The sequence below is a fragment of the Phyllobates terribilis genome, unplaced genomic scaffold (assembly GCF_046119375.1).
Source record: "Phyllobates terribilis strain yellow unplaced genomic scaffold, ASM4611937v1 Scaffold_1__5_contigs__length_1240528914, whole genome shotgun sequence".
Lineage (NCBI taxonomy): Eukaryota > Metazoa > Chordata > Amphibia > Anura > Dendrobatidae > Phyllobates > Phyllobates terribilis.
This window is the reverse complement of record NW_027362761.1, coordinates 374,573,450-374,596,657: the sequence shown is the minus strand read 5'-3', so window position 1 is coordinate 374,596,657 and position 23,208 is coordinate 374,573,450. Positions and strand designations below refer to the sequence as shown.

The window sequence follows — 23,208 nt, the reverse complement described above, 5'->3', positions numbered from 1 at the left end:
CCTTTGTGTGTCCTTTGTCTGGCCTTTCTTACCAACACTTCTGTCCGGCTGCCTCGGGCCTCCTCTTGGTAAACTTGGCGCCAGTTTCCCTGACCCTATGTGGTGCCTTCCTAGCGGGTGGAGCAAGGGGCTGCGCCACATAAAATGTCAGAGCCTCCGGTTTCTAGCTGAGGGTCGTTTCCTGCCTCCACTAGTTCGGGGACCGGTCTCCCCCTTTGGCCTGACCCCTCCACGCAGGTGGATTCGGGCGTGCGGTGGCGACTCGCCCGTCCGCACCCCTGGGATCCCTTCATTCCTCGTTCCTGGAGCCTTCTCCGCTCCTCTTCCTTCCTTCTCCCTCTTGCAGGCCTGGGCCTCTGTTACTAGGCCCGCCTCCGGAGCAGAGCTCATGCAGAGCCCCTGCTCCCTGCCACTTCTGCTCAGACTTCTCTGCACTGAACTAAGATGGTGCCCACCTTTTATACTCCCTTCTCAATGCACCCAGGAACTGCTTCCTCCCTGCTCCTGCACTGCAGGGTTCCCCTTCCTCAGTGTTCCCTCCCCCCACTCCAGCCAGGGACAGGGACTGTCGTGCCCATCTCAGGGGCATATTGGTCGCCCTGCCCCACGGCAATGTGGTGTAATGCATGCAGGTGTCGGGTCCTGATCCACACTCCATCCTTATCTGAGAGTGAGATATCACACCTCTGGGTGAGGTGCAATACGTCTGTAGCAACCGAGCCCTCGGTGCTACAGTTCCATTTATCTTCAGCCTAGGTGACGTATTGTGATACAGGGCCGTGATTTTGGCTATAAAAGGGTCTCCTAGACCCCTACCCCAAGCTTTTTAAGAGAATCATATATGGCGTGCCAGGAGACTCTATGGAATGCTTTCTCAGCATCCAACGAGAGTATCTACTTACAAATTTTTAACTGCATCTAGCCCAGGAAATACTTTGTGCCTAGTAGCAGTGTCTGCTAGTCAGCGGATTATCCCGGCTGTTAAGCAAGCTACACCACCTGTAGTTTGGACACTTAATTTTTTCAAAGGAAATGCTTCGGGACCACGGGATACTTAGTGAAGAGCATCAGGAGGCACCCCAAGGCATAGGGGCTGGGACTGGCACTAGGATGCCTTGCGGTGGACAGCCGAGCTCGATCCTTATAAAAGCTTTTTAACTGCAGCAGCTTTAGTGGACGCTACTGGAGCTGGAATTACGCGGCTGCTGGCATGAGACTTGCCCTCCAATAGATCCTTGTAAATGGATTTAAAGTGTATTCATTCAAATTAGAGGGACAATTTAAATTAAAAAGCTTAGAGCTGCCTCCACCACAGGGGGGCTCTCTCGACCCACCAGCGGACAGGCACCAGTATTGGGAGAGGGGGGCTGGCCGTCAGGGTTCACCGCGGCTCTGGCACAAACCCGGCGACACGGAGGTGGCACGGGCAGGAGCGGACTGAACGTGTCGGCTTCTCACTTTTTGGATTTTAGAAGGGCATGACATGCCTATATCTGTGTCTCCCCCTCCTTTTACTCCTCCACCTCTTTTCTTTTCGCATGCCTATATGTACTTGTCACTTTTCCATGTGTTAGTTGTGTCTTCTGAGCAGTTTGTCAGCTTTTGGACACCTTTGAAGGTGTTTTCTATGTGTTTCTATGTGTTTTTGTTTGCCTGCCATTGGTTTTAACGGTGTTCGAAGGTGTTCGACGAACAGTTCGACGAACAGTTCGGCGAACACACGGGTGTTCGACGAACCGAACCGAACTCGAACACTACGGGGGTGGCTCAACACTAATCCTGATGTTCTGTGCACATGATGTGGAAATTTCTGCTCAGGATTACCATTGCGGAAAAAAACGCAGCATGATCATTGTTTGGGCTTTTCCGTCACAAATTTGAGCCCATTGACTTGCATTGAACCGCAGCAAACCCGCAGGTATAATATCTATACTTGCGAATTTGCTGCGTTTCAATTAAAGCCAATGGGTGCAAATTCGCCAGAAACACAGTGCGGATGGTACCTGGGTCGGGAGAGGAGAACTACAACTCCTTTCATCCGACCGCCGATCCCGCTGATAACAGCGAGAGCGGCATGGCTGGGAGGAGCAGTAGTCTGCTCTGCTCAGCCCGTGTGTCCGCGGTAAAAAAATAATAAAAAAAAAAGTAAAAAAAACAAACAAAACCTTATACTCTCCTGTCCTGCGGCCCCCGGTGTCCTCCTGGTCCTCAGCGGCGATGCGATGCTCCCAGTGGCCAGCGGTACACTGCGGTGACGTCAGTGATCAGCTGATCGGTCACGTGACTGATCAGCTGTTGCTCACGTGACCTCCCTGTGGTAGCATTCTTAAGAATACTCCTACGGTGGTAAGTTCACCAGGGCTGATCAGCTGATCTTCAGCTGATCAACCCTAATGACCTCCTGCACAGCAATGTATACTGGTATGAGTGATTTTACACTCCTGTCAATATACACTGCTGTGTCTTCTACAGCAGTGACATCAGTGATTGCTGATGTCACTGCTGTAGAAGTGACCCAGATCCCCATGAGACAATCGTTGGCGGTACGTGGACTGCGTCGTTGACGGCGGACAGGTGAGGGATATGGTTGTTTATTTTACGTTTTTTTTTTCAAAAGATCGATGGCTTCGCGGACAGAGGGTAATAAAAAAAATTGTAGAACTGTGTGTTTTTTATTTATTTATTTCATTAAAATACTTTATTCTGGCCGTGTCTTTTATTGAAAAAGCGGCGACCATTTTACTACGCAGTTAGTAATGGGGGCGTCTTATAGACACCCTCCATTACTAACCTGGGCTTCATGTCAGAAGCCAATACAAGGCTGACATGAACCCCAAACCCATTACCCCACTCGCCACCGCTACAGGGCAGTGGGAAGAACGGAGGCTAAGCACCAGATTTGGCGCATCTTATGGATGCCTCATTTCTGGGACTGCTGAGGGGGCTAGTATTCATGGCCCCTTCCCTGGCTATTAATATCAGCCCGCAGCTGTCTGTTTAGCCTTTGCTGGTTAGATTTTATAGGGGGACCCCACGTCAATTTTTTTCTGGGTTCCCCCTGTAATCTAGCCAGTAAAGGCTAAACAAACAGCTGTGGGCTGATATTAATAGCCAGTGAATATTGTTGGCTAATGGCCCCTTCCCCAGCTACTAATATCAGCCCCCAGCGGTCGGCTTTCTCTCTGCTGGTTATAAAAATGACACGGGAGCCCACGCCATTTTTTTTTATTTTAGGCTCTGTGCCCACGATCCGGATGTAGCAGCGCATAATGTTCCTGCTTCCAACATGGTGCATTCTATTGAACGCAGGTAACTCCGCATATGTTCACTGAAACATGCAGATTTATTGCATTCTATACATTCTAGTGGTCAAATTTCTGTTGCGGAGACTAGCCACTCTGCAAGAGAATTTGACATGCTGCGGTCCTGAAAGACGCACCGCATGTCAGTGTCCACGGGTGATCCACAGCCTCTGATGCACGCATAGTGGACATGGGATCTCTAGAGATCCCATCCACTATGCTGCACTGATGTTGCACTGCTATACCTTAAAACTGCGATCAGACTGCAGAAAGTGAAAGTCTCATAATGGGACAAAATAAAAAAGTGGAAAAAAAAATTGTAAAAATATTTAAAAAAAAAATCACAAAATAATAATAAATATATATATATATATATATATATATATATATATATATACAGTATATTGCCCCCATAAATAAATATTATTATGAAAAAAATAAACAATAAAAGAACACATATTATCACCGCGTCTGGAACGATCCAGACCTATAAAACTGTTGCACTAGTTAACCCCCTTTAGTGAACACGGTAAAAAAAAAAAATGAAACAAAAAACGGTGCATTAACATCATACTGCTGAACAAAAAGTGGAATAAAATGCGATCAAAAAGACAAATGTAAATAAAAACAGTACTGCTGAAAACATCTTGTCCTGCAAAAAACAAACCGCCATATAGCTCCATCAGCCGAAAAATAAAAAGTTATAGCTCTCAGAATCAAATAGTTTTTATTGTGTAAAAGCGCCAAAACTAGTGTTGAGCGAGTATGTTCTGTCCGAGTATGCTCGGGCCGAGCTCCGAGTATTTACAGCTGCTCGGTGATATGGTTGAATCGCTCCCGTGTGCATGATTTGCAACTGTTTGACAGCTTTATTACATGGGTGGAATGTGTAAGAAATAGACATTCCTCCCATGTAATAAAACTGTCAAACAGTCGCAAATCATGCACACGGGAGCGATTCAACCATATCACCGAGCAGCTATAAATACTCGGAGCTCGGCCCGAGCATACTCGGCGAAAGGGTTAATAGAACATACTCGCTCAACACTAGCCAAAACATAAAAAAAACTAAAAATGTAGTATCGCTGTAAATGTATTGACCAAAAAAATTTTGGTTCCAAAATTGTGCTGATGTAAAGTAGACATATGGGAAATGTTATTTATTAACTATTTTGTGTGATATATCTCTCTGATTTAAGGGCATGAAAATTCAAAGTTTGAAAATTGCGACATTTTCTAAATTTTGCCAAATTTCCGATTTGTTCACAAATGAACGCAAGTGATATCAAATTAATTTTACCACTATCATGAAGTACAATATGTCACGAAAAAACAATCTCAAAATCAGTGGGATCCATGGAAGTGTTCCAGCATTACTTGTATTACCTCATAAAGTGACAGTGGTCGGAATTGGATAAATTGGCCTGGTCATTAACGTGCAAACAGCCTTGGGGAGTAAAGGGGTTAAGGACTGTCAGTAAAACACTCAAAATCGAATCTAACTTGGAGTTTACAGGAAAATAAATGCTAAACATTTTTTTCTGTATATTTACTTGTATATAAGGCTAAATTTAAAAAGGATTTAAAAAATATATATAATTTAAGTAAAACAAAATAGATTTTTTTCTATTAAACAGCCTTCGAGGTTAAAGGGGTTAACTAGCTTCTTCTGTAAATCAGATGAGACTCACCTATTCAAGTCTATGGATGCGCAAAAAAAATTGCATGTTTTTTACTGATGCATTCCAATTCTGTAACATAGGAAACTGTGAATGGTCCTGTAAACGACTAATAGCTGCTGTTAAAAAACAGATTGTATACAGATTGCACATGGGTGACAAGTGAGGGAAAAACCGTCTTGAGTTTTCTGGACGAAACATTAAAAGCGTTTTATTTCTACACTCGTGTGAACGTACCCTTATGATGACATAAAGAGGACCAGACAAGTTTCCAGACATGTCTAAGTTATTAAAGACTTGTATCCTTCATTAAATAACAATTGTGGAGCACCCTCTCGTATTACTATGTTTGGTGCCATCTCCTTGTTATTCCTCCTAGAACATTATGAATAAAGTGATAACGAGGTGTTACCAGTTACAGGTGTGTCCCTACACAGCTTGACGCTGTCTAATCTGTCTTGAGAGTGTCGGGCTGTGCAGAAGCACACCCCTTTGACAAGTTATTGTAACACCCAGTTGTCAATTTATTCCTAAATATTCAATAAAAACAAGAGAGGAATGTCACAATGTAGAGTTTAAAGAAAGGAAGGTCCAGCATTGTTAGTTCATGGGGAGTACAAGTATTAATAAAAATGGAGTCAGGAGTGGTAACATGCCCTCTTTAATGTGGTTTTGCATTATCAGAAAATAGTAGCTGTTTTTTTAAAAAAACAGTCCCACACTTGTCCAAAGGTTGTGTGGTTTTGCCCTGCAGCCCCATTTGCTTAATTTGAGCTGAGCAGCACAATCCATGAACAGATGTGTCACTCTTAGTGGTAGAAGTTCTTCTAATCCTATAATTACCCTTTTAAGCTTCTCAAGAGGTTATCTCAGGGTCCTATCTTCAGGAGCACCCCACTCCTATGCATTGCAACTTCTTGCTTGCTAGTGGGTGGTTCTCTTCTGATAATTGACAGTTCGTAGCAACAACATGGTTGCCCTTCTGGCCCAAACTGTGAAGGTGCCTGGATCGAGCGATCCCTCCAGCTTCAGAGCAGCGCTTGGAAGTTGTATCGCAAACCACTTGCAAGTGCAACAAGCTACATGACTAGGAAACCTTCCATCTTTGATAGACTGCAGGGTGGCCATTTACGTTGGCAAAGAGCTGTAAACTATAGAATTAAAATTCCCTCCATTCTTGAGAACGTAGGTGATTTTAACAGGAAGTAAATAAGGCATCTTGGTTTTTATGTCAAAAGGTTTATGTAGGGATCTGCTTTACAACTATTGCAGTTAAAGATTTACTGTGATTGAAGTGGCAAGATTGTATGTTTCGATAAAATTTGGAGCTCTAGCATAATACTAGTTTCTTTGTGTTTTTTTGTTTTTCTCGTGTCACCAAAGGGGGGGAGTGGGGCAGGTTGGGTATGAATTAAACTTTTAAACTCTTGATATGTCAAACGGATTTATTATGTTTTTATTAGTAGTATTTTGAAACAAAAAAGGGAAAAAAAATGGGAATAAACAAAATATTTACAAATTCTGTTCAAATGAATGGGACAGTTGCAGAAGATTCCGAAACATACCTGCAGTTTGTGAATAAACCCAAGTATGAGTTTTTAGACTGCCGCGATGCTTTAAGACAGGAAAGATGTCAAGAAAATGCTTAACAATTTTTTTTTGGTCATTTGTATTTTGTGATTCACTGCCAGAAATATGGGCATGTACAGAATAAAGTCAGAAGATAAGAAAGCTTGAATATGTTATCTTCATTCTGTGTGATCTCTTATTCCAGTTTCCGCTTTATGACTCTCTCCTCACCCATGGGTATTTGTAGGTTTGTATAATCTATGGAGCATAGCAGACTTTAATAATACAATGGACATAATACAATGGACAGCTATCCCCCCTGACAACAATGATGCTCTAACCCTACATGCTCTTAAATGGAATGTGTCATCAGAAAATTATATTGTGTAAATCAAGTTTTTGTGTTAAATATACACATTTTTTAACTGTGACTGTGCATGTTTTTTGTTTTGGTGCTTTTGTTTTTTCACTTTCGTTTTTACCTCCCCTTTTTCCAAAGCCTATAACTTTTTTATTTTTTCATTGACATACACATATGAGGGGTTTTTTTGTGGGATGAGTTGAATGACACCATCCATTTTATTATGTGATATAGCTGAAATGGGAAAACAACATTACAAAAAAAGCAGAATTCTGCAATTGTTTTTAGGATTTTATTTTTTTACTGTGTTCATTATATTGTAAAAATGACCTGAAAATATGACTCTGCTGGTCTGCACTATTACAGTGATACCAAACATGAATAGTTTTTTATTATTTATTTTAAAGCACACCTGTCAGCAGGATTGTGCTCAGTAAGCTACATACACTGTCAGGTGGACGCCATTAAACTGATTAATATGATACCTTGGTTGATGAAATACGTCCTGTGGTTCTTGTGTAATCTTTACTTTCAGTTTGGAGATAATGATATGCTCGTGCTCTGAGGCAGCCTGTGGGGGGCGCTCTATCTGGTGCTCTGCTTACATATTCATCTGTATGCTCTTATGACAGCTCACTGTTCCTTCACTGACCTGCCTCCTATTTTACATAATGCCTCTAGTAGTGCAGAGCTAGGTAAAATAGGAGGCAGGTCAGTGAAGGATCAGTGAGCTGTCATAAGAGCATACAGATGAATATGTAAGCAGAGCACTAGATAGAGCGCCCTAATCTGGTGAAATAATAAAGTGTTTTTCTGTCGCGCTTACTCACTAAGCCTATAAGGTAGGAGCAGTCCTAATTGAAATGTAACCCACTAACCTACAGTGGGGAAAAAAAGTATTTAGTCAGCCATCAATTGTGCAAGTTCTACCACTTAAAAAGATGAGAGAGGCCTATAATTGACATCATAGGTAGACCTTAACTATGAGAGACAAAATGAGAAAACAAATCCTGAAAATCACATTGTCTGATTTGGAAAGAATTTTTTTTCAAATTTTGGGGGAAAATAAGTATTTGGTCAATTACAAAAGTTCTTCTTAATATATTATATATCCTTTGTTGGCAATGACAGAGGTCAAACGTTTTCTGTAAGTCTTCACAAGGTTGGCACACACTGTTGCTGGTATGTTGACCCATTCCTCCATACAGATCTCCTCTACAGCAGTGATGTTTTGGGGCTGTCGCTGGGCAACACGGACTTTCAACTCCCTCCAAAGGTTTTCTATAGGCTTTAGATCTGGAGACTGGCTAGGCCTCTCCAGGACCTTGAAATGCTTCTTACGAAGCCACTCCTTCGTTGCCCTGGTGGCGTGCTTGGGATCATTGTCATGCTGAAAGACCCAGCCACGTTTCATCTTCAATACTCTTGCTGATGGAAGGAGGTTTGCACACAAATTCTCATGATACATGGCCCCATTCATTCTTTCATGTACATGGATCAGTCATCCTGGTCCCTTGGCAGAGAAACAGCCCCAAAGCATGATGTTGCCACCCCCATGCTTCACAGTAGGTATGGTGTTTTTTGGATGCAACTCCGTATTCTTTCTCCTCCAAACGCAACGAGTTGTGTTTCTACCAAACAGTTCTACTTTGGTTTCATCTGACCATAGGAAATTCTCCCAATACTCTTCTGGATCATCCAAATGCTCTTTAGCAAACTTCAGACGGGCCTGGGGCTTAAGCAGGGGGACACATCTGGCACTGCAGGATCTGAGTCCCTGGCGGCGTAGTGTTTTACTGATGGTAGCCTGTGTAACGTTGGTCCCAGCTCTCTGCAGGTCATTCACTAGGTCCCCCCGTGTAGTTCTGGGATTTTTGCTCACCGTTCTTGAGATCATTTTGACCCCACAGGGTGAGATCTTGTGTGGATCGAGGGAGATTATCAGTGGTCTTGTATGTCTTCCATTTCTAATTATTGCACCCACAGTTGATTTCTTCACACCAAGCTGCTTGCCTATTGCAGATTCAGTCTTCCCAGCCTGGTGCGGAGCTACAATTTTGTTTCTGGTGTCCTTCGACAGCTCTTTGGTCTTCACCATAGTGGAGTTTGAAGTGTGACTGTTTGAGGTTGCAGTGTCTTTTATACTGATAACAAGTTCAAACAGGTGCCAGTTCTACAGGTAATGAGTGGAGGACAGAGGAGCCTCTTAAAGAAGAAGTTACAGGTCTGTGAGAGCCAGAAATCTTGCTTGTTTGTAATTGACCAAATACTTATTTTCCACCAAGATTTGAAAAAAAATCTTTCCAAATCAGACAATGTGATTTTTAGGATTTGTTTTCTCATTTTGTATCTCATAGTTGAGGTCTACCTTTGATGTCAATTACAGGCCTCTCTCACCTTTTTAAGTGGGAGAACTTGCACAATTGGTAGCTGACTAAATACTTGTTTCCCCCTTTGTATCATTGGAACTTTTTTTCTATGAACTAAATACCCCTTGAATATATCTGTATATACTTTTTTGGTGTCATATAAATATATTTGCAATATCTACTCCTGCATGTTTAATCTTTGCATATTGGACAACCAATGTTTGGTCTTAGATAAATTAGCTGGCCACCCTTCAATCACGACTGCTCCTACCTCACATGCTCAGTGAGTAAAACCTACAAATATTTTTTTTTATTATTACAAAATACTCCTACAGCATATATAATTATTATAACATTATATTTACCATGTTTTAATTATTTTTCCCATTATTTAGTTATAGATAGGTTAGTGGGTTACACTTCAATTGGGACTGCTCCTATCTTATAGGCTTAGTGAGTAAGTGCAACAGATATACACTTTATTATACTTTAAAAACTGTCTGGAACCAATCTCATAAGTGGCTAGCTGGAGAGGCGGGTGCCCACCTGATCCCCTTGAGTGACAGGTCTCTCCTTGCGTACGTGTATACGGAGAGATCTGTCAGTGACTGGCAGCAGGTGGAGAGAAGCTGCCGGGCATCTGCCTTTTCTGACTAGTGACTATTTTCCTTGCGTCTCGGTGATCTGTGGCTTTTAAAGCATGTTTGTCTTTGAAACGCTGCAGCCAAATGTACCCAATTGAGATCATTTAGCCAGTGCCGGATACATGCTGTCTGTAGCTTTAGCAGCATGCATCAGCTATTAGGTTCACTTTAATAAAAACCTGATTTAAACAATTTTCTGTTGACATATTCCCTTTAAAGAATATAGTGTATCTGCTGCTTGTGGCCTTTTTGTGTACTAATTTTCATGCCATGCTCAACCCACTCAGATCAGAAAACTGAAACTTGTAAGAGATTTGCTGATATGAAATTTTATCTATTTTGATTTTCAGAGAAAAAAATCTATCTACATTTTTGAAGGTGCATTTGGATTACATTGGTCCTCCTTCACCTAGCACTTCACCGTTAAACTTTTGTGCCCCTTCATCTGTCACTTTGTCATTATTAGAATATGCTGACAGAATAATTGCGATAAGGAATGACATCCAATATGGTTCCACTTCCTGTTATCACAGAAATTGTAAAATAAAATGTTATGAGTTTATTTTGAAATAAATATTCTGATACTCCCCCAGCGGTTATCTAACAACTGCTGATCTGTCTACTGAGAACCATAGCATAAATCTGGCTTTTCTGTTGAGTAAATCTGTAGTAAACTGGTTTCGTGCTATTTTTTTCCATATGCTTGCAGTGTACAGTTCTGCTGCCTACTGCAAAAAAACAAACAAACAGCATATACTGCTACGTTAGCGTGCACCTTGATGCCTATACTATTAAAAAATAATAGTAATAAAAATAATAATAAAAAGAAAGCCCAGTATGCATCTTGAAAGAGGACAAAAATGAAGCAGTCTGCTTTCTTTGGAAATGGCCTTTAGTCTGCCAGAGCCGAAGTGCAATGCACATCACGCTTATCTTCTGATCATCATTTAGCAGCTCAGACTTGTAGAATTTTCTTTCCACCCCATTCCCAGCAGCTTTCAAGGGTCTTAAGAGTATTTCCAACAGGGAACCCTTGACTATCATGGAAGTTTGCCAGGGAAAACACTGCTGTAGATGGAAAACATGAGCTGGAATCAGTGACAAAATACTTATTGGTGCACATTTATTAAATCTGTGTTTTTTTTTAATGCTAGTCTTAATCCGTAATTTTTTTTGAGTACAGTTTACCAAATTGATGAAGGGTGTGCACCCTACTAAAGCCATGGCCCTCTAAATGAAACCAAACACCCTTTTTTCATTATACTTTTCAAAAGAGACGAGAGGGAAGAAAAGTCTCCAATTCTTGCTCGAACATGACATGCGCTATAATTTGAGACTTTTTACTTTCATAAAAAGAACTCTGAATATTTAACAATTTCCCCCATTGTGCCTATCACAATATTTTGCTCAAATTTCTGGAAATGGGATGCAAACTATTATTTATATATTTAAGTGCATTCATATTAAAGAAACACTACTCCCATCACAAGATTTTATCCTCTTAATATATTGCAATCATCATATTAAATGGCAATGTGTACTTACAATTGCTCATTTTGCCTTTCTACCTTACTCTTTACCATTAGGTCTATGATATCATGTGATTAAAAACAGACTAGCTGAATCCGGCTAAGCTCTATGTAGAAATAGGAAGTCTCTTTTCAATGCATGAGTCATCACTGCAAAGTACCTGGCAGGGGGGAGAAGCAGAGCAGCTGGGTCAGGCATTGAAGAGGGGGATGACTCATGCAGGGAAAATTGATCTCCTGTTTCTACATAGAGCTTAGAAGGATTCAGCTAGTCAGTTTTTATTCATGGGATGTCATAGAGCTAATGGAAAAGAGAAGAATTAACTGGGTAAAAAAAGGTCAAAATGAGCAATTGCAAGTAGACAGTGCTATATAATATGATGGTTGCACTATATTAAAAGGATAAAACTTTGATAGGAGTCCTTTTTTAAGATCTGTATTTTCTCTGTTCGGCTTCTGTGTAGCTGGACATCTGTGTGCTTTATTTTCTTCTCTGCAGTGTCAGTGGTGCTTTCTCATTCTCCAAACCATTTCATTCTAATTCATAAAACACTATTCAATCGGTATTTCACTCGATGAAATTAATCTCGCCAGGCTTGCTGTAATTACTGCTTTTCAGTGGCCAATTTGTGGTTTGATTTCTTGTCTTGTGGTCTTTATTGCCAAATGCATAATCTAATTTCACTTTAATGTCATCAGAATGTTTTCTTATTTATGAGAGCTGTTCTGCAAGCTGCTGCCATGCTTTGCCTATTACGTTGGATACATAAAGGAATAATTAGAACATAGTGACCTAACCCATGCTAGGAGTTAAGAAGCAGAGAGCAGGGTAATAGGCATGCTGTGTTCTTGAGCAGTAGTGTTTGTTTAGGAGTATGACCTGCCACTGAAGTCATAGAGATGGCATCCAAAGCCGTATCCACTATTCTACCCGCTGAATTAAACTGGAAGCAAAAAGGTCAAAACCTAAATGTTCTTGTACAGCCAGAACGATATCATCCTACTACAGATGTAGTAGCCTTTCTCAAACTAAGATTTCACCATGCGGAAAATTATCTCTTAAAGTGTATCTCTCACTTTATAAGACGTTTTATATATTACAGGCTCTGGATAAGGTTGCAAGTCGATGGGGTCTGTGTTCTGAAAGCCCCACCAATCGGTCAAAATACGAATCTGAAGTGTGCGGCTCTTGCATGAGTGGTGTACGGGTTCAATAGTAAGTCTATGGGTCCGTACACAGCTCTATATATGTGCGGAATCATAAATTTATGAGGAGCTGTGCACTTCAGATCAGTGTTTTAACTGATCGGCCTGGGTCTCTGTACCCAGACCCCCACTAATCAGTAATGCTATTTCAGAGCCTGTAATATACAGGGTGGTCCAAAAGTAGGTGGACAGAGAGTGTAATAAGGTTATGAAGGGGGAGATTTAACAAACATAGTGTAAAGTGAAACTGGCTCAGTTGCCCTTGGCAACCAATCCACTTTTCATTTCTCACAAGTCCCCCAGAAGAGCCTCTTTGGAATTGGGAATTTCACGAGCTTCTATCATGCGAATCCTGAAATCTATTGGGTGGAAAGCTTATCGTCCACGTCTAATTCATGGTTTATTGGAGGATGATCCAGACAGGCAGCTGCAATTTAGTGAGATTATGCTTAACGAAATTGAAGAAAATCCAGTAATTTTAGATAACATTATGTGGAGTGATAAAGCTTCTTTCAAATTATCCGGCCATATTAACAGACATAATTGTATTTACTGGTATAATGAGAACATGCATTTAACATTAGAGCAACAACTAAATGAGCCTGGTGTCAATGTTTGGGGTGGTATTTCAAGTTTTGGTGTTTTAGGAACAATATTTTTTGATGGAACAGTCACAGGAGATAAGTATCTCGAAATTCTAATGAATCAAGTTGTTCCCCAGTTACAGCAACAGCCTAATTCAAATGACCTTTATTTCCAACAAGATGGGGCCCCTCCACATTATTCAAGAGTAGTCCACGAGTATCTTGATGAAACATTTCCTAATAAATGGATTGGCCGTAGAGGCCCACTTGATTGGCCGGCACGTTTACCAGACTTGACCCTAATGGATTTTTTCTTTTGGGGAGTACTCAAGGACAAAGTTTATAGTCAAAAACCAAAAAGTGTCAGTGATTTGAAAAATTACATAACAGATGCATTTCAAGAAATTAATACCCAAAGAGACTTGTGCAAAAAAGTTTGTTGAAGCGTAAGAGGCAGACTTCAAAGCTGTGCAAATTGTAATGGAAAACAGTTTGAGCACCTGCGTTGATAAAATTTAAGGGCTTTTGTAGTATTGTTCAGAATAAAATTTAATTGTCAATGTTATGCTTGTGTTAGTAAATATAATTTTATATATGAATCAAAATAAATGTTATTATTTTCTGGCCACCTACTTTTGAACCTCCCTGTATATAAAAAACATTTCATAAAGTGCCAGTTACATTTTAACACAACAAAAGCAGTTGATTCTATATAGTCACATGTTAATTTACAATTTGCTGAATATCTTTCTGTATTGTGATATCTTCATCATTTTAACAAAGGCTACATCTATAAATGCGAGATACAGTGGAACTTCTCCAAAAGACCACCTCTGGAAGGGACCACCCATGAGCCTGAAATGATTTGTATTTGACGGATTTCCAATTCCCTTAAATCTGAAAATTGTGTAATCTCAGTAAAATACACCTCTACAAGCCTATATTGCACCTCAGATTAGACTAGGTACACACTCCATCTATGCCAGGGATGTCAAACTCAAACACACAGAGGGCCAAAATGAAAAACTTGGACAAAGTTGCGGGCCAACCAGTATCTAGTATAATGGGCCCCACAAAGTCCTCCATACAGAATAATGGGCTCCACATAGTCCTCCATACAGAATAATGGGCTCCACATAGTCCTCCGTACAGAATAATGGGCTCCACATAGTCCTCCGTACAGAATAATGGGCTCCACGTAGTCCTCCATACTGAATAATGGGCTCCACATAGTCCTCTATACAGAATAATGGGTCCAATATAGTCATCCATACAGAATAATGGCCCCACATAGTCCTCCATACAGAATAATGGGCTCCACATAGTCCTCCATACAGAATAATGGCCCCACATGGTCCTCCATACAGAATAATGGCCCCACATAGTCCTCCATACAGAATAATGGGCCCCTCATAGTCCTACATACAGAATAATGGCCCCACATGGTCCTCCATACAGAATAATGGCCCCACATAGTCCTCCATACAGAATAATGGGCTCCACATAGTGCTCCATACAGTATAATGGCCCCACATAGTCCTCCATACAGTATAATGGCCCCACATAGTCCTCCATACAGAATAATGGGCCCCTCATAGTCCTCCATATAGAATAATGGCCCCACATGGTCCTCCATACAGAATAATGGCCCCACATAGTCCTCCATACAGAATAATTGCCCCCCATAGTCCTCCATACAGAATATTGGGCCCCACATAGTCCTCCATACAGAATAATGGCCCCACATAGGGGTTCTAGTTCTGGTGTCAAGGGCCAAATAAAACCACCCTGCAGGCCAGATTTGGCCCACGGGCCGGAGTTTGACATGTGTGATCTATGCTCAATTTCAGGCGCATGCGCTCAGCAGGTATTTGCCCGACAGTTGTCATAGTCAGGATGGATGCAAAGGCACTTATCCACAATAGGCACTAGAAAAAAAACGTATATTTCATAGTATACAGTTCTTTGCAGTGGCCCTATGTACCTCTGTATAAGAATGTTCAGTACGCAGATGCATAGCAGCCAGGGAGGAAGGAAAATACTTTTGGCCTCTGTCTGGTGAATGGGGACCAATGGCAATATTATAGTACATGCTTGGACAAGCTCCTGACGTATACTGCAGTCTAATTCAGCAAGTGCTGTGTTTACATAGCCTTAATTGGTCAATAGCTTCCATTGTATTTATTTATACACTTCTTTTGATTAAAGTGAATCTGTCACATTAATCAATAAATCTAATCTACTGGTGGCTTGTTAAAGAGCAAGAGGAGCTGAGAAAATTGATATACAATGTATAGGTTTGCGTGAAAAATCTAGCATAACTTGTCTTTTAATAACTGAAACGTGCTCATTCTTGGATATAGTCAAGGGGGCGGCCCTACCAGTGATGGCTATCTTTGTATGCATACACATACAGGGAAGGCTGTCAGTCACAGAGAGGGCTCATCACTAGAATTTTGAGCCAAGAATGAGTAGAATTTTCGAGGGATAAGACAAAGGGATAACTTACTGATTTCTGTTGTTCTGACCATTGGAATCCTGTGAAATCCCAAGAATGGGGCTATGAATTCCCAGAACTGGGCTCTGCAGAGCATAATTTTAAATGGAGCTGAGGTTGAGCAGAGCTTGGTTTATGGATCTTGAGCTCTTTTCTTGGTATTGCTGGAGATCCTAGCTATCGATCAATAAACAAGTCTGATAGGTGCTTCATAAAAAACAACAAAATAAGAATCATAAGAAAGTTTTGAATCAAAGGAAAGTTCTTCAACCTCGATAATAGTTCTTATACTGTAAACTTGGGCATGTCTGTGGTCATAGAGCTCCGCAGAGGCTTCTTCCATTCCTACTGTTTGACAGCAGATGTTTCATTATTCCTGTTATAACATTGGTTTATCGCCATGTCTAAATACATGGAATATATCTAATCCATGGCACAAATATTTATATAGACTACTCTTTTCTCCATTGATCAGACGAGAAGACAAGCTGCGGATCCCTAATGGTTGGCTTTGTCATTTGGCTCCTGAAATAATACGGCAGCTGTCTCCTGACACGGAGGAGGATAAACTTCCATTCTCAAAGCACTCTGATGTATTTGCACTTGGGTAAGTAAATTAATGAAATATTTCAGTGTAGTGGGAGAATGCTTTATAGAAAATATAGTAATTCCAATGAATTTTACATTACATAGGACCTTAGTTCATTTAGTTGAGCATATAATTTTTCTATCATGAATAGCAAGATAATGGAGCTCTCTTGATTAGATGAGTTCCTGGCATAGTTAGTAACGTGAAAAGGAAATCTAAAGAATAATAAAAAATTATTCTCTCTGAACCTAATTTGAAATATTTTGATCTGTTCCTTCTAAAAAAAATATTATAAAATAAATTCAATGAGATTTTTTTTTTGTAAAAACCGCACAAATATTTTCAAAAACTTTATACTCAAAGTATATTAATACTATATTACATATCCACAGAACTATTTGGTATGAGTTGCATGCTCGAGAGTGGCCATTCAAAAGCCAACCTGCAGAGGCCATCATATGGCAAGTGGGAACAGGCATGAAGCCAAATCTTAGCCAAATTGGAATGGGAAAAGAGATATCGGTAAGTAAAACTATTGACAGCTTTCAACCTCCGGTAAATATTTTCTATGACTTGTTCTGTAGGTCGATTACTATTTATAAGTAAATTCTCTTTTTGGCCATATTCACTCTTTGCAGGTTTTGTTCTTATTTTACTTAGAGAGGTATTCCCATCTCCTATCCCAATATGTAGTGGGTTTAATAATAATAGTAATAATAATAATAATAGCAAATTCCTCTAATTAGAAATGTAGTATAGTTCTTCTGATTATAACTATGTCACTTGCGCCATGTGCAGGACATTGCAGTAGCTTAGGTATCGATAGTTACGACCATGAACAACTAACTAACTGTCACTATATGAGTGGTTGTAACCATAGATACCTAAGATACCGCAATGTCCTGCACATGGGGTAGGCGGCATAGCTATAATCAGAAAAACTATACTGCATTCTAATTAGGTATTTGCTATTATTATTATTATTATACTTACTACATATTGGGATAGCACAGGTGCATCTCACTAAATTAAAATATCATCAAAAAGTTAATTTATTTCAGTTCTTCAATAAAAAAAGTGAAACTCATATATTATATAAAGTCATTACAAACAGAGTGATTTATTTCAAGTGTTTATTTATGTTAATGTTGATGATTATGGCTTACAGCCCATGAAAACACAGAAGTCATTATCTCAGTAAATTAGAATACTAAGCTTTATGTAGAAACAGGAGGTCAATTTTCCCTGTATGACTCATAAGTCACTGCAAAAGTTCCTGGCAGGGGCAAGGGGAGCAGCTGGGTCAGGAGTTGAAGAGGGGAATTCAGTAAATTAGAATACTAAGCTTTGTGTAGAAACATGACCGTTTATGGCCAACCTGGGTTCCACCGTTTAACATGCCCCCTCCCATCTTCTAGCACTCACCTTCCTTACCAAATAAAAACACTGCACCTGTATTTCTTTTGGATACATTTGGCCACAGCGGCCATTTTATTAACAAACAACATTAACATATAAACAGTGTTATAAATTAAATAAGAAGGGAGGGTTCTTGGAGTTAAAAATAGATCTGGCATAAACAGAACTCGAACCACCATGTTACCCTCAGCCGTCCATCACCAGCTCAAGGGCACCAAAAGCTCCCAGGGTAAAACCCCGTCCAGAGCCCAAAACCAAATGTCAGATCACCCCGCTTAATCAACCAACTGCCTGTAATTTTACAATATTCCTTCCACCGACACTTCTGTGCCAACTCCAAGAACCCCACCCCCCGCCACAAACGAACAGCCCTGACCACCTCAGGCTCGTGAGTGCCCCAACACCGCCAAAGCCCTCTCAATCCCCTCCTGTATAGCTTATGCCCATAAATCGATACCAATGTCGTTCAAATGCACGCCATCCTTTGCCCAAAAATTTCCAACCCCCACTTCAAGCTCAAAATGTCGAACGCTTACTCCCCCGTTCCTGGACACAAAAGCTGATATGGCTCTGTTCAACTTCACTCGCACCCTATTAATTCCCTTCAATGATCTAGCCTCCCTCCATTTTTGCCTTGGCACAATGTCGGACCAAACCGTCAACACCTCAGTAAAGGATGTCCATAACCTTAAAAAATCAAATCGAATATCCCTCATCAATTCCCTAACCGGGCGAGCCCCCAAATCATTCCCCCCCCATATGCACCACCAAAATATCCGGCGTGCGGTCCAAACGGACTGCCTTATGAAATTCAGGCAGCACTCTTCTCCATACCATCCCTCTAAAGCCGAGCCACCGAACCACCACTTGCTCTCTACTAAAACCCAATTGCCTACCGTCTGGCCTCACGTCCGCCCGCGGCGCCCGCCAGTGAACGAAAGAGTGTCCCAGAATCCACGCTAACAACGGGACGCCACCTGCAACAAGACAACCACAAGGTATTTAATTCTTAACAAGATAAAAACACATAAGCCCGCATACCTAATGCCTTACATAGGACAAATAACGATCAGAACTCCACTTCCCAATACGTTTTATCACTTCCTTGCCTAAACCCAAACCATCCGCTTCTGATGCCGCGCCAATTCTGAAAGAATGTGACCCGTACACCTCAGGGCTAAGGCCCAACTCCCGAAAACCTTTCTTAAATACCGCTATGAATTGAAAATGTGACAAAAACTCTAAATTTTCATGACACAATAAGGGACCCCCTCGCCCCAACCAAACCTGCCAGTATGCCATTAAACATCTCCTCGGGCAAAAGAAAGATCCATTAACCTCACCCAATACTACTCGCTTGCCTCTACCCAATTGATCCTTCTTCCCATGCCTAATCCAAAATTCAATGCCCCTAGCCCAACAGCTCACATCCTCGGCAAATAAAAAACCCCAATCTTATTCCTGCTTGGTGCCACCAATTCACCTAATCTCAGCGCACCAAAAAACACCAATGAAAAAGCCAACCTAAACAGTGTAGCTTCAAAAACTGAACAACAAATCTTATCCAGCACTAAACCCAACCGTTCCAAGATGCTAAAAGTCACCGGTCTTCGTTTATCGAACACCTTACCTCCTCTCATAAAGCCCCTAAGTGCTTGCTTCACTAAAAAGGACTTCGTAACATCTTTTTCCCCTGCAATTTAAAACCAAACGCTAGTCCTGCCACGAATTTGCCAACTTTTGAAACAGACCATCCAATCTCCGCTGCCCTTCCCAAGAGAAACAACACCGCCATCTCTCTATCTCCGTCACTCTCCACCAAACCCCACTGCAGTATCCAACTTTGCCATACTCGCCACGATGCCTCGTATGATGACCAGGTCTGCCTTGTAATGGACTACCGTATTAACCGTCCCGCTCCTCCATAACCAGCTGCCACAGATGCGAAGGGCATTCCTGTCCCATGTCCTCTGTCTCTGGTGCTAGCGCCCGGAAACGATCCCACTGGAAACGAGACAAGGCATCTGCGATGGAATTTTGTACACCTGGAACATGGACTGCTGTAATCCAAGCGTTCAAATTAAGACAGCAAAGAACCAGTTCCCTCAGCAGCCTAATCACCGGCGGAGACGAGGCCGACAAGCTGTTGATGACAGACACTACTCCCATGTTATTGCAATGAAACCGTATTCTCCTATTCGCAAAACACTCCCCCCAAATTGAAACCGCAACAACAATAGGAAACAATTCCAAAAACGCCAGGTTCCTCGTAAGACCCCTCTCCTTCCACATATTCGGCTATTCTCCAACACTCCAACGCCCCTTCCAGTAGGCCCTCTAACCATCACCTCCCGCAGCATCCGTAAAAATCTCACAATCAAAACTGCTCAAAAACTCGTGCTGAATTAACGACTTGCCGTTATAATTTTCCAAAAACAGCTTCCAAACCTTCAAATCCTCATATGGTCCTTATTTAAACGGATGAAATGATGCGGCGCACGTGCTCCCACTGTTGCCCCTGACAATCTGCAACAAAATATTCTGCCCATTGGCATAATCCTGCATGCAAAATTCAAACGACCTAACAGTGACTGTAGCTCCTTCAGCCTCACCTTATGCAACCTCCTGACTCTGTCAACCTCCTGCTTGAGCAAACTCAATTTATCATCAGGCAGCCAACACTCCATCCTTTCTGTATCAATTAAAATGCCCAAAAAACTTAAGATGGTGCAAGGTCCTTCCCTTTTTTCCTTTGCCAATGGTACGCCAAAATGTTCAGCTACCCACACCATAGTACCTAACAAATTCCTACACAACAACGATTGCGGAGGACCTATAAACAAAAAGTCATCCAAATAATGAATGACCGACTGAACTGATGCCAGGTCCCTCACCACCCATTCCAAAAAGGTACTAAACGTTTCAAACAAGGAACACGAAATTGCACAACCCATTGGCAAACACCTATCCACGTAGTATTTCCCTTTCCAAAAACAACCTAACAATGAGATGCTATCCGAGTGAACTGGCAGCAACCTAAAAGCCGACTCGATACCAGTCTTAGCTAGCAACAATCCTGGCCCATATCTCCGTACCCATTGCACCGCCGCATCGAATGATGTATACTCAACCGAACACAATTCTTGTGCAATGCCATCATTCACCGAAAACCCCTTTGGATATGACAAATGCTGAATCAAACGAAACTTATTCATCTCTTTCTTGGGCACAACCCCCAATGGCGAAATAATCACCTTGCTGCTAGGTAATTACTGAAACGGTCCAGCCATCCTACCCAATTCAACCTCCTTAGCCAACTTCAAACTAACCACCTCCAGATGAAGGGAAGCCGACATCAAATTTATAACAGAAAAGAGGACCTCGTGATCAGGTGGAGGAATTCTAAAACCCTCCAAAAAAACATCTGAAATTACCTTAGCCTTCAACTGATCCAGATACCTACTTAGAAAGGGGGCCATCGTGTGAAGCCTCACCGGAGTCACCCCCTTGACCAGTACCCACTGGCGGTTTTCTCTTACCCTTCTTAAAGCATTTAGATGCTCCGTGTGAACTTCCGTTACAATGGGAGCACACGTGTTTGAATTTGCAGGAGTTCCCGTACTTGCATTGCCCGTCATTAAATTGCCAGCAAGTTCCCGCTTCCTTCTTAGTGCTTTGTGCCCACTGACTACTTCCCCTGTGTCCTGCTGATTGGTTCCCGCTACTGCTGCTCCTGTGAAAGGACTGCCCATACCTCACCGGAGCCATAACCTTCAGCCATAGACCTATGTCCTTCTGATCCCATCTAATCTCTGGGCGGACTGCCTTCCACTGCCGGAATTGCTCGTCGTATCGTAGCCATGTCTGACCCCTATAAGTACGATGAGCCTCCCCAATATCATCAAGGTAGCAAAATAAACCTGAGCAATTATCGGGAGCTTTTTCTCCAATGACGCTAGCCATTATTGCAAAAGCTTGCAACCAATTGACAAACATCTGAGGAATCAACCTCCACCTACGCTTCTCTTCCTCCTCTCTTTTAATGTCGTCCTTTTTTCCCTTGTCCAAGTTAAACTATTGAAACAGACCATCCAATCTCCGCTGCCCTTCCCAAGAGAAACAACACCGCCATCTCTCTATCTCCGTCACTCTCCACCAAACCCCACTGCAGTATCCAACTTTGACATACTCGCCACGATGCCTCGTATGATGACCAGGTCTGCCTTGTAATGGACTACCGTATTAACCGTCCCGCTCCTCCATAACCAGCTGCCACAGATGCGAAGGGCATTCCTGTCCCATGTCCTCTGTCTCTGGTGCTAGCGCCCGGAAACGATCCCACTGGAAACGAGACAAGGCATCTGCGATGGAATTTTGTACACCTGGAACATGGACTGCTGTAATCCAAGCGTTCAAATTAAGACAGCAAAGAACCAGTTCCCTCAGCAGCCTAATCACCGGCGGAGACGAGGCCGACAAGCTGTTGATGACAGACACTACTCCCATGTTATTGCAATGAAACCGTATTCTCCTATTCGCAAAACACTCCCCCCAAATTGAAACCGCAACAACAATAGGAAACAATTCCAAAAACGCCAGGTTCCTCGTAAGACCCCTCTCCTTCCACATATTCGGCTATTCTCCAACACTCCAACGCCCCTTCCAGTAGGCCCTCTAACCATCACCTCCCGCAGCATCCGTAAAAATCTCACAATCAAAACTGCTCAAAAACTCGTGCTGAATTAACGACTTGCCGTTATAATTTTCCAAAAACAGCTTCCAAACCTTCAAATCCTCATATGGTCCTTATTTAAACGGATGAAATGATGCGGCGCACGTGCTCCCACTGTTGCCCCTGACAATCTGCAACAAAATATTCTGCCCATTGGCATAATCCTGCATGCAAAATTCAAACGACCTAACAGTGACTGTAGCTCCTTCAGCCTCACCTTATGCAACCTCCTGACTCTGTCAACCTCCTGCTTGAGCAAACTCAATTTATCATCAGGCAGCCAACACTCCATCCTTTCTGTATCAATTAAAATGCCCAAAAAACTTAAGATGGTGCAAGGTCCTTCCCTTTTTTCCTTTGCCAATGGTACGCCAAAATGTTCAGCTACCCACACCATAGTACCTAACAAATTCCTACACAACAACGATTGCGGAGGACCTATAAACAAAAAGTCATCCAAATAATGAATGACCGACTGAACTGATGCCAGGTCCCTCACCACCCATTCCAAAAAGGTACTAAACGTTTCAAACAAGGAACACGAAATTGCACAACCCATTGGCAAACACCTATCCACGTAGTATTTCCCTTTCCAAAAACAACCTAACAATGAGATGCTATCCGAGTGAACTGGCAGCAACCTAAAAGCCGACTCGATACCAGTCTTAGCTAGCAACAATCCTGGCCCATATCTCCGTACCCATTGCACCGCCGCATCGAATGATGTA

At 41.9% G+C, this 23,208-nt stretch overlaps 1 protein-coding gene across 2 annotated transcripts in view; it reads left to right on the top strand.

The window, feature by feature from the left end:
• Positions 1-23,208, top strand: part of KSR2 (kinase suppressor of ras 2) — a 757,356-nt gene that overhangs the window by 714,579 nt on the left and 19,569 nt on the right. For both annotated transcript variants that reach the window (XM_073676379.1, XM_073676380.1), the window contains exons 17-18: positions 16,216-16,347; positions 16,722-16,851. In XM_073676379.1, the coding sequence (XP_073532480.1) occupies positions 16,216-16,347; positions 16,722-16,851 (262 nt within the window). The remainder of the gene's footprint in view (positions 1-16,215; positions 16,348-16,721; positions 16,852-23,208) is intronic.